The 9,548-nt window shown below is 28.8% G+C and overlaps 1 protein-coding gene and 1 long non-coding RNA gene across 2 annotated transcripts; one reads left to right on the plus strand and one right to left on the minus strand.

Annotated features, from left to right (window-relative positions):
• Positions 1 to 2,769: 2,769 nt before the first annotated feature.
• LOC114181304 (myb-related protein 305-like) lies at positions 2,770 to 6,437 on the minus strand. The gene is made up of 3 exons (XM_028067726.1): positions 6,206 to 6,437; positions 5,965 to 6,094; positions 2,770 to 3,544 (listed from the first exon to the last, which is right to left on the minus strand). Exons 1-3 carry the CDS (start codon positions 6,432 to 6,434, stop codon positions 3,118 to 3,120), a joined length of 786 nt encoding a protein of 261 aa, XP_027923527.1. The 5' UTR covers positions 6,435 to 6,437; the 3' UTR covers positions 2,770 to 3,117.
• LOC114181305 lies at positions 3,562 to 8,611 on the plus strand. Its single transcript, XR_003603789.1, has 2 exons — positions 3,562 to 3,941; positions 8,001 to 8,611. It is a non-coding gene; the product is annotated as an uncharacterized LOC114181305 (long non-coding RNA).
• Positions 8,612 to 9,548: the final 937 nt, after the last annotated feature.

Raw genomic sequence — 9,548 nt, forward strand, 5'->3', positions numbered from 1 at the left:
AATCCAACTTTGTGATAAATTGGATTTCGGGGTTCAAATCTATTTTAATATTCCAATCTGAAAAACTAATTATTGGTTGAAGTAACTAATAAATACAAAACAATAAACATAAGTATATTTTGGTATAACTTAACATCATATTTAATTCATTGAAAAATACACTTTAAAGTATTTATAACTGTTCATTTTTGTTCATAAATTGATTATTTAATTCTATTATTTATATTTAATAAAATAATACTTTGGTATGGTATTATTCCATTATTATCTACATATATTGTTTTAAAATATTGTAGCCATATAAAAACTCCACACTTAAATAAACGTCATATTTTCATTATGTTGAATTTTAGTATTTGAAAAAGGTGAAACACTAATTTGATAAAGAAAAATAAATAAATATGAATTATTAAAAGTTATAGAATTTTAGAAAACATTAATTAAAGGTCGTCTAAAAAACCATAAACTATTAAAAAAATTGTTTATAAGGTCAAAAAGGTGTTTCCAGCACGTAAACAAAAATCAAGAAATTAACTTAATATATAATATAATTAAAAAAAACAATAAGTTATTTATCCTAATTAGAACTTAAAAATGCACTTGTCTCATATTAAATTGGTGATCCTTTTTTAAGTGGCCGACCCCAAACATGAGTGATCTTTATCCTTCACATGTGAGTTTTCCTTTGGATATGGAGAAAAGGGTTTTTTTTTTTTTTTTTTTTTTTTCACAAAAAACACATGCCAAAGTTATAACCCCACAAGTAACTTGCCCTATTTCTTTCCTTTATAAGATAGTTTGTAGTGACCCTCTTTTTCCCTTTGTCTGAATATATATGTTGGAAGCTAAATCAAAATTAAAGTGTGTCATTACATCAATTGTAAATCTACCATATTCTAATGTTGTCATTTGCCTAACTTGGTGTTCACAAATGACAAGTAAACTACATATCCCTTTTTCTCCAAGATCATGATCCAAGAGAAATAGTGTAGATGTATAAGACAACCACATTATTATGTCATATTGTATAAAATTGCTATTGATAATAGTAGTATTTGTTAGGAATCTTCCATTTTTTATTTTCTTATCTATTAATAGAGGTTAAAATAGGTCACTTATTCCATATAACTATGACTTGAAATATTCAAATTTAGGTGAGAACAAACATTTTCAAAGAAATAAAGTCAAATATATATTTCTATGAAAGACTATTTAATTAAAAAAAGATAGGTTTTAGTTCATTGGAAGAGCCTTTTTAAGTAAATATATAAATACATTAATTTTATATTATTATATCATTAAATTAAACTAAAACATATATTAAAAATTCACCTTTCTTAATTATTGAGGATATATAAAAGATACAATTATAAAATTATTAAAAAATAAATTTACACGTCATTTAAGATAAAAAAATACAACATATTTACTAACTTTTTAAAAACACACTTAATAGGTTAGATCAAACCACACCTTAGAAAAACACTTGAAAAAGCAAGTTATATCCAAAAATTGATTTACTTTTTAACCAAAGTGAGACACAGTTTTTAACTTTGCTTCTTTCTATTACACCTTTTTTATAAAGGATGCAAATTGATTAAATAATTATATGGTATGAATGTTATTTGAACAGGTAGATGATTTAAGAGGGGGCACGTGAAGACTTTTCAACCATGCACTCCTTGTCGAGAATTAGGTTTACGTCGAAGTCCAATGTCTTGCATGGCCATGATATACATACACGCGTATATATGTATATGTATATGTGTGTGAATGTGGTGTGAACTCATGAACACTGGTCTGAAACAAGAATCTAAGACCTTATCTATGATCGAAACATATCATCATAAAACCGATCGAAATGAGTTAGTGGTTGTGATTTTGCGAAGTGTTAGATTTCTTTTAGGTTCAGTTAGGCAGTGTGATGATGACAATTTTCTTTTTCTAAAATGGAAATGCAAGTTCATGTTGATGTTGGCTTCGTTGTCTTTCCATTTATGTGAATCATCAAAAAGCTTGAATCACGTACACCTCCTTACGTATTCTACAAGGGAAATTACACCATTCATCAACAAACTCATTTCATACTATTTTTTTTTTCTTCAATACTAGTTAACATTTTTTTTTATTGATCCAAAATTGTATAGTGTAGATGGAAGAAATACGATTTTATTTGAGAGAAGCAGAAAAAAAAATGAAAAATAATAAAGGTTTCAATCCATTAGGTGTGCCGTGAAACATAACATTCAACTGATTAAATTAAGAGTTAAATGTGGTTTTAGTCTCTAAGTTTAAATGTAAATTTGTAATTCATTATTGTCTCAAACTTTGATACATTTTTATTCTTACACTTTAAAAATGAATGGATATAATTCTTTTAACCGAATACCATTAATTTTTTTTTACATGTTAAACGATGTTCTTGATTGACATTTGAACTAAAATATGTCAAATGGTTTAAGCAACTTAAATATAAGTTTAGAATACCATTTAACACGAAAAAAGAAGAAGTTAATATTGTTGAGTTAAAATGACTATATTCATTCGTTTTTAAAAGTTAAGAACCAAAACATATCCAAATTTGAGATATAAATGAATTTTAATCTCCCGTCTAAATTTAGAGACTAAAAGTACATTTAACCCTTAAATTAATCATGAAGAAAAATAAGTACAATAAAATTTATAAGTAAAATTTATATATGCTAACTGATTAGGTTGAACTTAAGCTCCATAAAGCTGAGACAAATAACATAATTCATACTAGGAATATTTACTACAACACGAGCTTGCCATATTATTCAAAGTTTGTAAACCTCAAACACATCTTATATGGTACACCTACCATAATTATTTACGATAATCATACAATAATGCACATATTATATATATAAATATAAAAGTTCCTACATATATAAATATACTTCAATCCACATATAAGTAACTTAATCCTCGACTCACATCAAATGCATGGTAACACCACATAAACTTGCCTAATGATGTTATTAGTTAAGCCTGATGACACAATAACAACTTAGGTATACATATATAAATATAGTTATAGATATATATATCATATATATATATATATATGATTTATGTATGCATATGCATGTAGGTTCAATCTCCATTGAGCAATTGCATAGACCACAAATCCTCTATGTTCCAATAGTTGGTGTGGGTGTTGATGTTGTGATTGGTGCAGGAACTTGATTGATCAGTGATTGGAGGGAACTGTGATGGAAATGGCTCCAAAGTTTCTTGATATGAGGGTGTGGAGTAAGACTCAATTTGCAGTGCCATGTTTGATGCAAGGCTTGTGCTAGAGCTTGGTTGATGATGATGATGTTGATGATGTTGATGATGTTGTTGATGTTGATGATGATGTTGATGATGATGATGATCATTTGTCTCTGAAATATTACTGTTATTACCCTGTTGCTGTGAATTCTCAGTTTGCTTCATGTGCTTCTGGATTCTGGTTCTCCAAAAGTTCTTAATCTCATTGTCAGTTCTTCCTGGAAGATGCTTTGCAATTTTGGACCACCTTAAAAAAAAAAAAAAAAACAAGTTAGATAATTGAAATTTGATGAGATGGTGAGAACACAAACTAGAATTGGGGGTAAAAGGAATGTTATAATAAAGTTACACTGATATTGAAAGTTGTCACGTTTTATATATGGGTAATAATAAAATATAATAAAAAACAGACACCAACATTAAATAAATGTCACATGTCTGTTTTTCCTGCATTTTTCACGTGTCTATATTTGAGACCATGTTCCTTGGTTGAGAATAAAAGTGATCGATGAATTTTGAGTCTCACTTATAAAAGAGTTTGGCTATAAGTTCCTCAATCTCCCTTTGGAATGATGCATTTGCTTTGCAACAACAACATGGGATCTCAGAACACCAAAACCAAATTTCTCAATGCAAGTCCCCAGGTAAAAATAGTGTTCTTCGATTCAAACATTCTTAAGTTTCTCATATTTTGTACATAGTTTCTATTAGAATAAAAATGTTTTCTGTTGTGTTATATATATATATATATATATACCAATATACAAATTTTCAAGGTTTTTTTTTTCTCACATTCACCTCATAAATTTTTCCTTCTACTTTGCTATTCATGATATTTATGTACACTTCTATGTATAAAAAAAGCTCCATTATTTATTTCTATTATATTATATCATCTATGATACTTTCATTTCTTTTAGATCCTAACCCTCTTTAAGAGATAGAGAGAAAAGATTATGAATGATGGTAGTTGTATGATTGAATGAAAAGTAAAATAAAATAAGATAGAGTTAATTAATTTCCACTTTTTTCATATTCATCTTTTTTTTTCCTATTTATTTTCAATGAAAAAAAGTTTTGAAAATTTTGCTTTCTTTCTCCTATATTTTCATTCACCATTTCTATAGTTCCTTTTTTCCTACCAAACAAAAAGAGTAGTGCTACCTAAAATTTGGTGTCCACCAAGACTTTTCCTATTTTTAAACTTATTTTAATTACTTCATTTTTCTTTGCCCAAGAAAAGCCACGTGTCTTAAATTCGTGCCTCCTTTGTTATCCCAACTACAAGGGATAATAATATTTATGACTTTTTCTTCTTAAATATTTTTTTTTCTTGGATGGGAAGAAGTACTAAGGGTGGGAAAGGTACTAGGGTTAAGTTGTGCACTATCAAAGTTTAGGGTTTTTTATCTATATTTTCTAAAATTCTTGATTCACACTTTTATTATACAATAAATATTTTAAAATGTCTATTTTTTAGGGTTTATTTACTTCAACCAAGCTCATATTTTTGTCTAATAGGAAGAAGGGTCCTTGAAAATGATTTGATGTGAAGAAAAATAATAATATTTACTCTAATGTTTTTCAATATACCTCTATTAATTTTTTTTTTCTCTATTTCTTTTCAATCAAACACTTTTAACTTCTTATATATTTTCAGTTATCTTTTATTCATCTTAATTTTCTCCTCTCTACACATAATGCATAAGGGGAGTTATATCTCTTATACTATTTTTAATTTATATTGTATCATAAAAAATAATAAGTAAAAGTTTAATTATTCATTTAATTCCCATCTCTTAAACTATATTTAAAATTCATCAGTTTTATACTTGAGTTAAGGCACGCCATCTATCCCCGTTCGTATACTTTTGTTTAAGAACAGTAACTGTTTTATAGCGTACTGTGTCCTTAATTCCTTATACCTTATCATCTTCTACAACGTTGTTTCACTTTTTTATTTTCAGGTAATTTATATTTGAAATTTAAATTAAGAATTAAAATAATAATGGTAAACAATAACTTTTATTTAAGTTACTTTTGAAAAACTTCATTCTCTTCTTCTTCTTCAAGATCTCAAAATCCCTTCACCTCCCAAACACATGCATGCATGTGGGTCATGTTGTATACAGAAAAAAATGCATCTTTAAGGAAAAAAAAAACTAATTTCTTTCATATATGAGTAAAATCCATTTTGAAAATTCCAAAAGGATTTAAAATAGGAATATTCTTTTTAACCTAAATTTTACAAACTCCCCATGTGTTCCAATCTTTTTCTTGGCTAATTCAAAACCATGAACAAAGTAGATCTCTCCCACTCTAATAATCTTCCATGACCCTGCTAATTATTTTCTTGACATGCTCTTACAACACTTTCAAATGCTTGAAAATCATCCATTGATTTTTTTTTCACTTTTTATCCAAAGATAAACTCTTCTGATTTAGAAATGATGCCCATAAAAAAATGATAAACTTTTTAATCAATTACATGTTAGAGTAGAGTCAACACCTTCTTCTATCTTTCAATATATTGTAGGAGAAAGTTTATTTTCATTTTGGGAATTAAAGTAACATACCTCTCATACCAAGATTCAGATATATAGAAAGTTGAAAATGTGCACTTAGTATATATGTATATTTTATATATATAATATATATAATATTCACCTATTACCCCACTTTGCATGAAGCTCAAAGATCAAAAGCTGTTCTTCTGTTGTAATGTTCCCTCTTCTAACATCAGGACGAAGGTAGTTTAGCCAACGAAGTCGACAACTTTTTCCAGTTCTTTTAAGACCTACACAAAGATTCATACATCACCATGATGAAATATAATTAACCCTAACCCTAGCTAGGGTTTATACGAAACACAAAAAAATAATAATAATAATAATTAACATGTTTTTACCAGAAGCTTTGGCTAGAGAGTTCCAAACACCTTCACCATGATTTGCAATATAGTTGATCAAGATCAAGTCTTCTTCCATGGTCCATGGTCCCTTTCTCACTTCAGGATCATGAGATGATGGGTTGCATGGTTTTTTGTCCATTATTTTGTACATATGCACAACATAAGAGAGAGAGAGAGAGAAAGAGAGAGAGAGAATAAGAAGAAGAAGAGAAGACGTGGAAATCATAATGAGTGTTGGAGGGTTTAAATAGAGGATAATTAATTTTAAGATTATAATTTATTATAATTTATTATAATAATGCATTGTCCTTTGTATTAACCCTAGGTTTTGTGGCCTAACCATGTTCATCATATGAGTATATATATACATGCATGAATATCACAATAATTAATATATATTGCAAAAAAAAAAATGACTATTTAGGGTTTGTGAGATAAACTATAACTTATTAGACACTAGTGACCCTTGGATCATCGTCCTCCCAAGACATATATAAAAGCATATGCATCAGAAGCATGTGGTGTGTGTTGTACATTTTTTCAAAAGAGGAAAGAAAGTTACGACATTTAGTTCAAGTATCACAAGTTTTATGGATAATGGAAGAAGGTAACCTTCAAGTCCTTTAAAGTATGAAAAATTAATTATAGCCCTAGAAATCTATATATAAGAAATATAGAGAGACCAAGTGGAAGAAAAAAGTATGTATGATAGGAGTTTGAATATATCTGTTTTTTTTTTTTGGAGGTTCTATAAACATCATTTTGCTTGATTACTTTTTTCAAAAATAATTGTTAAAGTGTTAATTAACAATTTATAAGTGTTCCTTTTAAGCTCTTACTTACCATTTATATGATTGTTTATGGTAGAAAATGGAAAGTATATCATTTGAAATGATAAAAAAATAGTTTAGTTATACTTTAGACTTCTTTCAAAGAATCGTGATCTATATTCTCATTATCATAATATGAACTAGAAATTTTACATAGAATCATAGTCTATACCTTACTAGAAATTACAAAAAATGTCACTACAATTTTATAGATCACGTTTTTCTTAAAATTGTAGTCTATATGACTTAGTTAAATATAATATTTATACTAGTGTATTGTTTTTGAGATGAGTTAGAATACGTTAACCTATATTTCTATTTTATCTAAATTTTGATAAGTAAAATTTACAAATTATGTTTATTACTAACTCATTTTTAAATGACATAATTGTTTTTTATACTGAAATGACTCATGGTTATGGTTGGTTGATTTTAACATGTTTGGACAATTTCACATTTATGATTTTGATGTTACGATTGTAAGATATACTTTTTATAATTATTAATTTGATTTTTTTATAAGTCTTTTAAGCATTTTTTTTCCTTTCTTTTGTTCAGAGATCACACTATAGAAATATTTGACTTTAGATTAATATTGTCTAATTACAATTTTAATTTGAGTTTTTTTTTACTAAAATATGAATTTTTTTTTTCAATTTTTATTGCATGTAGGGTTTTTGTTACTGTGTATATGGTATTGTTGGTTCTAAAATGGGTATTTATCAAAGTGCCACATTGAAGAATATGAAGAAGAGAGTAATAGAAAAATACTATAAAAAATAAAGAGTTAATTCTTAAGTTGTGACCAAAAATTAATGGAGGACTCGGGTAGTTAATTACAAAGTTGAGTAATAATATTTTTTTAAGTATTTATGGAAGTAGGTTTTGAGGTGTTTAACCATGTAAAATCTATTGTGTATTTTTATTTAAATTTATACTTGCGGGTGTACTTTTGTTTGAAGAAATTATTTTTCTATGGCGTGGCTCCAAAGAGTGGTATCACAACTTATGTTTTAATCAAAGGAGGAAGATGAGCATTTTGACATGCTGACCAGAATCAACATTGTGTGTTGTGCCTTTGGAGAAAGATTAGGCGTGATGATTCTTTTTATGCAAGGACTTCATTAATGCATATATGGTTAGGGTCTGGTTTGGTAATATGGAAATTGTCGACAATGAGTCTGATGTGCAAGGCAAGGATGATTGATGATAGAAAAAGATCATCGTTGTTAATGAGTCATGTAGATCCTTAGTGATGAGAGTGATTCAAACAAATATGTTGGTAGTATGTAAAATGTTTGTTTCAGAACATGTGAGACTTTAGATGAAGGAAATATATGTTTGTTATCAAGTGAATATTCACTAAAGTCCAACATTGAGTAATATGAAGAAGAGAGTAGCAAAAAAGTACTATAAGAATTAAGATTTGGAGTTATCAAAATAACTCAATGAGAGACTTAGGTAATTGTTATTATTATAGAGTTTGCAATTTTGTCCAAAGAATTTACATGAGAAGGTTTGCATTATTTGGCAGAAAAAATATATGAGATGGTTTGCAATTTTTGCTAGAAAACTTGCATGATATGGTTTGCAACTTTTATCACTAAAATTCTTGAAAGTTTGTTGAAAAATTGCATGAAAACCACGTTGGTTTATTAAAAGAACTTGAATATAACACTCCATAGTTGAGACTCCACCACTTATAAACCTTGTCATGTACTCTGCCTCCTTATCCACACATATAACAAGTTTTTTCATATTTAAACACCTACAATAACTTTGCTTAAGGTCTATGATATCCTGAAAACATCTCGAGCGATGAGGATGAAGCGTTGTCTGCGTATCCCTTGCTTTCTCAACCAGAGGACTCTCTCGAGGTGAAAACTTCAATAGCGTACATTATTACCTTAATTAAGAATGAAGAGAAGTTGAGTGGTTTGAGAAAGGTTGTGCGAAGGAAAGTTGTGAAAATGACAGGGACAATGGACCCCTATTTATAGAAAACATGGAGGACATGTGGCACCAACTGGATCGTCAGACCAAACGTCCTTCAACGGCTGAGGGGACTCGATGTTTCATATTCAACACTAACAACATGATTCGCGTATCCCTTGCTTTCTCAACCAGAGGACTCTCTCGAGGTGAAAACTTCAATAGCGTACATTATTACCTTAATTAAGAATGAATGAGAAGTCGAGTGGTTTGAGAAAGGTTGTGCGAAGGAAAGTTGTGAAAATGACAGGGACAATGGACCCCTATTTATAGAAAACATGGAGGACATGTGGCACCAACTGGATCGTCAGACCAAACGTCCTTCAACGGCTGAGGGGACTCGATGTTTCATATTCAACACTAACAACATGATTCGCGAAGCATCAACACAGCTCACGAAACGACGCATCCACCCATCACCAACAGTCATATTTTTCTAAACAATTGGTGTTCAAACTCTTTTCGCTTTCGGTCTCCAACTACCTTTAAGGCTTGGGAGGCTATGTACTATATGTGTC

Source organism: Vigna unguiculata, chromosome 4, assembly GCF_004118075.2.
Source record: "Vigna unguiculata cultivar IT97K-499-35 chromosome 4, ASM411807v1, whole genome shotgun sequence".
NCBI classification, from domain to species: domain Eukaryota; kingdom Viridiplantae; phylum Streptophyta; class Magnoliopsida; order Fabales; family Fabaceae; genus Vigna; species Vigna unguiculata.

Coding starts and splice junctions, on each gene's coding strand:
- LOC114181304 (XM_028067726.1), bottom strand. CDS start 6,434: ATGATTTCCACGTCTTCTCTTCTTCTTCTTATTCTCTCTCTCTCTTTC. Junction 6,095..6,205: donor CTCTCTAGCCAAAGCTTCTG/GTAAAAACATGT, acceptor ATCTTTGTGTAG/GTCTTAAAAGAACTGGAAAA. Junction 3,545..5,964: donor CATGCAAAGTGGGGTAATAG/GTGAATATTATA, acceptor TTTTTTTTTAAG/GTGGTCCAAAATTGCAAAGC.